At 41.3% G+C, this 6145-nt stretch overlaps 1 protein-coding gene across 1 annotated transcript; it reads left to right on the top strand.

Moving 5' to 3' along the window:
• The first annotated feature begins 1517 nt into the window (after positions 1-1517).
• LOC147902182 (polyubiquitin 11-like) lies at positions 1518-2153 on the top strand. The gene has a single exon (XM_087374447.1). It carries the CDS (start codon positions 1518-1520, stop codon positions 2151-2153), a length of 636 nt encoding a protein of 211 aa, XP_087230573.1.
• Positions 2154-6145: the final 3992 nt, after the last annotated feature.

The following is a 6145-nucleotide window of genomic DNA, read 5'->3' as shown; positions in this document are numbered from 1 at the left end:
TTTTGAACTCGCATTATTAGTAGAGGGTCAAGGTAGTGGTCCACTTGGGCAAGTTTGGGCAAGACATGACGGGGTACATGATGAAGCCTTTGGTTATGGGAACCGATCTCTTAGGGAGATTTATGATTTTCATTCAAACCAAAGGTATCCCTATGGGATATTCTTGTTCACCTCTACAATGTGACTTGTATTACAATTTTGAAAATGATCTAAATTGAAACAAATAGAATGCTTAAAGCTTTCTATTTGTTGCATGGTTTATGGATGATTTGACATTCATTAATACTGCTTTTACATCAAATTACCTTCCCACAGAAATCTTGTTGATCCTTATGGCCCATTATGTATCTATCTGCTAGATATTATTAAAATCAAACCCACTTGTGACACTTACTTTACCACTTATCTTATTACTTCCATCACAGTTATAAAACCTTAAATTGGAAATTTTGAAACAAATACTAATTGGAAGAAGGCTAAGGTACCTTGCCCCAATGTTCCTTTTATTCATGCTAATAGAAATAGACCAATACAAGGTTTGTGTATCATAAGTATTAACCCTTATACATAATTTTTCATATGTATCTTGGGCTTATCTTGATTTACTAAAAATGCACTATAGTTTTTGGAAAAATCACAAATTTCCTCGATTACGGTTTGAGATTAATTATCTTATTAATAAGACAAACTATTTGGTGGGGCTAAGTTCCACATGATAGGCTTACCTCCCATTGTGTTGACCTTCCCTCAGGGTTGGAGGTGGGTACACATGCACGTGTGGACGTGCACACACACACACACACACATTCACCTATAGGATGACACATAGATAATCACATATGCACATATGTATGCACACAATTGCCTCATACACATGGATGTCTCTATTTCATATATTTTAGCTTGTAAAGACACAGACACAGACACAGACACAGACACAGACGCAGACGCAGACACAGATGCAGACACAGACACAGACACAGACACAACAGACACAAACTAGCCATATAGGGAAATCCTCACAAACTAGGAAAAAGGAGGAAATTTCCTAGATATAACTAGGCATTTTGGTATGTATATCTTGGAAAACTCTTTCCCTAGATAAAATGCATACCTCTATCTAGGAAAAGAGGTTGTCATCTAGGAAATTAGATGAGTGTGTTACATTTCTATATAGGAAATCGATACCTCTATCTAGGAAAAAGATAAAATGCATACCTCTATGTAGGAAAAGAGGTTGTCATCTAAAAAATTAGATGAGTGTGTTACATTTCTATATAGGAAATCGATACCTCTATCTAGGAAAAAGAGGTTTTCACCTAGGAAATAAGATGTGTGTGTTCCAAGTAACATAGAGTAATTATACTTAGCCATGTCTGTTGCGCTACCATGTGGGCGTTACGAAGAGCTAGGTAGCCTTGAATTTAGAACATCCATCCATAAGGCAGCTCCTTCCTCCTCACAAGCACCATTCCTGTGCCTTTGCCTCCTGTCCATCTGTATACTCTCTTGCCATCATGCAGATCTTCGAGACTGGAAAACTGATCCCCTTGGACGTCGAAAGTTCTGATACCATTGACAACAAAGAAGGTATCCCCGCTGATCAGCAGAGATTGATCGCCGGTGTTAAGTACTTGGAAAATGGCCCCAATCCAGCCGACTACAACATTCGGATGAGTTTCAGCGTGCATTTGATGCCGATCTTCGTGAAGGCGTTAAATGGAAATACTATCATCTTGGAGATCGACAGCTCTGAAGACAGAGAGGGGATATCGTCGGATCAGCAGAAGTTGAGATTTGCCGGTAAGCAACTAGAAGACGGTCGACCCTTGGCCGATTACGACATTCCGAAGCAATCAGCTACTCCGCACCTTTTGCCCCGCCTGAGGGGTGGCATGTCGATCGTTGGGAAGAGTCCGAGTGGAGAGACGGAAGAGGGCACTTCGGATGATGAGGCAGTTGTGAACGTGAAAATCAAAGCAGGCAAGCGAACTAAGGAAAACTGCAAGATGCAGGACAACATAAAGATGAACGTTCAGCACAGAAAGGGTGTACCGCGCGACCAGAAGAGATGCAAGCAACCCAGAACGCGGGGGAAGTACAGACATGCAGGAAGTGAGTCAGTATATCATCGAGCGAGGTGTTCATCTTGAAGTGCATCAAACCTCCAGTCAGTATGTTTATCTTGAAGCGCATCAAACCTCCCATAGTTTGCATGCATGCTCGAGAGTTTAACACGTCTGTTCTTCGTTCCTGCCTTCTTACATAGAGAAGATAGGACCTCAGTAATATCACCCTCGATTGATCTAGAGTTTTGTTCCTTTTTATCACTTTTGGCCTCGCAACTAAACGTTCATTTGGTTTTTTCACTCTTTATTGGAAGTGTTCGGTCTCTTTAAGGATTGAATCCGTTTTGAGGTGTGCTAACCCTAGGGTTTTTTTGGCTTATTATAGCTTTGTGTGGTCAAGCCTCCTCTACTTAAACTCTTCGCTTCTCCTCTCCAATCTTCTTTTCTTGGTGCTTTGTTCGGATATCTCCTGCCTTCACTGCCATAATTGAGCTCACCAATGCACAAATTTGTAGATTGAGAATCGATGCTACAGCCTACTAGATGCCATTTGGATGCCACGATCGCAATGTTATGAGATTGGAAAAAAAGGCATCGATGATATCCAATTGTCTTTGCTTGTTTCTTTCTTTTTTTGTGAAGGTTTGTCTTAAGATTATATCAGAACAACATGCGATGGGTGCAGTCTGTGAAACATCATGGCCATCCATGAAAGAAGATTCTCGATAACAATCGCTCCTCCAGACCTAATTTTTGAAGCATTCAAGACAAATGCAAGTGATCTCAAGATGAATCTTGGTGTTGGAGCATAAGGATGGGAGACCTTCAACCATACATCTTAAATGCATGAAGACTTGGTTATAAATCTTTGTCAATATGCATTACCATGCATCAAATTTTTTCAGCCGATTCCTTCCCTAGGACTACAAGTTTCTTTGGTTTAAATCTTCCATGTCATGATCACATGATCATTGGTGGTAATCAAACTCCATAATCATGTTGACATTCATGGTAATGCAATAACCATTGATTGGATGACCTACACAACAGTAAACATGGATTTATTGACAGTATATTTATATTATCAATATTATGCCTTAAACTTGTGGTAAATCTAGGTCTTCTATATGTATAAAACATTCAATACACAATAATGCTAATATAATAACGTATTATCTTTTTGGGATTGTGAGCTCTTATGCTAGTTTATGTATTGGGACTTGATTGGCCAAATTCTAAGAAAGAGGATAGAGTATAAAAGGTATACATTGTGTAAGCTTCAAGTGTGTCCTTTTTCTTGGTGTTATGAGCTCTTAAGCCACTTGGACATTAGGACTTGGCCAAATCTATGAACGAAAATATTGTTAAATTACACAGCGCAGTGGAACAGAAACTGACCAAAAGAATAGAGAGTATACAACAAACTGGAGACGAATAAAACTTTTCTTCAATACTGATGTAGTATAGATGATGGCTCCATCCACTCGTGCACTCCCACAATGGAGCTTAGATGGCAATCTAGACAGATACTAGGTAAAGAGCTACTAGCTGAAAGATCTAATCTGATGCAATGGACTGGGAACGTCACCTCTTTATAGCTATGAGGGCGGTAGTCACATCAACGTAGTCGGTGGAGCTGACCAGTCAACCTAGTCAGTGGAACTGACTAGTCATCCATGGAATATTCAAGGAATATTTCCTATACCATCACCAGTAGCGAGAGCAAGGGGCTCCCACATAATCAAGACAATGTGCCTCGTTGTGGTACCAGCTTACCTATCCTGCCTAGCCCATAGGCTAGACTCACATAGATTACCTTTCTACCATCAATGGTCTCATTGATAGACCTCATCTAACATGCAAGTTAGGATCCATCCAATGTCCTGGGCTCACACATGGCTTCTCCTCATATGGGGGCCTTATAACTTGAGTACTTGATTGGCCAAATTCTAAGAAAGAGGATAGAGTATAAAAGGTATACATTGTGTAAGCTTCAAGTGTGTCCTTTTTCTTGGTGTTATGAGCTCTTAAGCCACTTGGACATTAGGACTTGGCCAACTCTATGAACAAAAATACTGTTAAATTACACGGCGCAGTGGAACAGAAACTAAACAAAGGAATAGAGAGTACACAACAAACTGGAGACGAACAAAATTTTTCTTCAATACTGATGCAGTATAGATGATGGCTCCGTCCACTCGTGCACTCCCACAATGGAGCTTAGATGGCAATCTAGACAGATACCAGGTAAAGAGCTACTAGCTAAAAGATCTAATCTGATGCAATGGACTGGGAAGGTCACCTCTTTATAGCTATGAGGGCGATAGTCAGATCAACGTAGTCGGTGGAGCCCACCAGTCAACCTAGTCAGTGGAACCGACTAGTCGTCCATGGAATATTCAAGGAATATTTCCTATACCATCACCAGTAGCGAGAGCAAGGGGCTCCCACATAATCAAGACAATGTGCCTCGTTGTGCTACCAGCTTACCTATCCTACCTAGCAGATAGGCTAGACTCACATAGATTACCTTTCTACCATCAATGGTCTCATTGATAGACCTCATCTAACATGCAAGTCAGGATCCATCCAATGTCCCGGGCTCACACATGGCTTCTCCTCATATGGGGGCCTTATAACTTGAGCACTTTGGACCACTGGTGGTTACCAAGAGGGTGGGACATTGAGCATGTCTAACACCCCCCCTCAATGTCCACCCGTAGGTGAACTACCTTGTCAGCCCAATGTCGAGTCTCTGAAGATGACCCTGAAGCTGATTTTTCCTGAGTGCCTTGGTGAAGATATTTGCTCCATTTTGCTCTATTGGACAGTAGACTAATTTCACTATCCCGTCCTTGATCAAATCATGCACATAGTGATACTAAATCTCTATATGTTTTGTGCGTGCCTCAAACACTTGATTTTTAGCAATGGCCATGCAACTTTGATTGTCGCGCCTCAGCACAGTTGCCTCATCCTCTTGCACTCCCATGTGCCATAAGATCCTCCTCAGCCACACTGCTTCACATGCAGCAAAATATGCTGCCTTGTACTCAGCCTCGGTAGAGGACAATGCCACTGTTGGTTGTTTCTTACTGATCCAAGAGAAGATACCTGAACCTAAAGGGAAACAATATCCAGAAATTGATTTCCTGGAATCAACATCTCTAACCCAATGTGAGTCATAATGACTAGCCAAGGAAGAGCCCATACCATAGGTGATGCCATAATCAAGAGTGCCCTTCACATACCTGAGCACCTGCATCCCTACATTCCAATGATTCTCTCGGGGCTTATTGGAGAACCTGCTCAAAATGCCAACAGTAAAACTGATATTCGGTCTAGTGTTGCACAGATAGATGAGACTGCCGACCAACTTCCTGTACCTCCCGATGTCTACTAGTGGTGAGGCATCCTCCATAGACAACCTCACATTTACCTTCATAGGTGTAGCTATCTCCTTGCACTCGAACATACCAAATGCCTTCAAGATCTCCCTTGCATATTTCTACTGAGAGATGAAGATCTTACCTGGCTCTTGCTAGACTTCAATCCCCAAACAGTAGTGCATCAATCCTAAGTCTGTCATCTCAAACTCAATGCTCAATGCCTTTCTAGTCTGTTGGATCATGTCTTCATAGTCACCTATAATAAGGAGATCATCCACATATAGAACAATAATAGCAGATTTTTCACCTTTCCTGTAAACATACAAGTTAGCATCTGAGGCACATCTTTTGAACTTTAATTTATGAAAGAATTTGTCTATCCATTGGTACCATGCTCTTGGGGCCTGTTTCAGCCCGTACAAAGCTTCTCATACACCTCCTTGAGGTCACCATTCAAGGATGCTGATTTAACTTCCATTTGATAAACTAGCCACTTTTTATGAGCAGTCATCGATAGTACTATGCGAATAGTGGTCATTCTGGCAGTCGAAGCAAAAGACTCCTGAAAATCAAACCCTTCAACCTGCAAAAATCCTTGTGCAACCAATTTGGCTGTGTACTTCTTTAAAGTCCCATCAACCTTGTACTTTCCCTCCAAACCCACTTGGTGCCAATAACCCTTTTGTT

The sequence above is a fragment of the Dipteris shenzhenensis genome, chromosome 5 (genome assembly GCF_047967505.1).
Source record: "Dipteris shenzhenensis isolate YYH24624 ecotype China chromosome 5, Dip_SZ_1.0, whole genome shotgun sequence".
Taxonomy (NCBI): domain Eukaryota; kingdom Viridiplantae; phylum Streptophyta; class Polypodiopsida; order Gleicheniales; family Dipteridaceae; genus Dipteris; species Dipteris shenzhenensis.
This window is presented reverse-complemented; position numbering and strand designations above follow the sequence as displayed.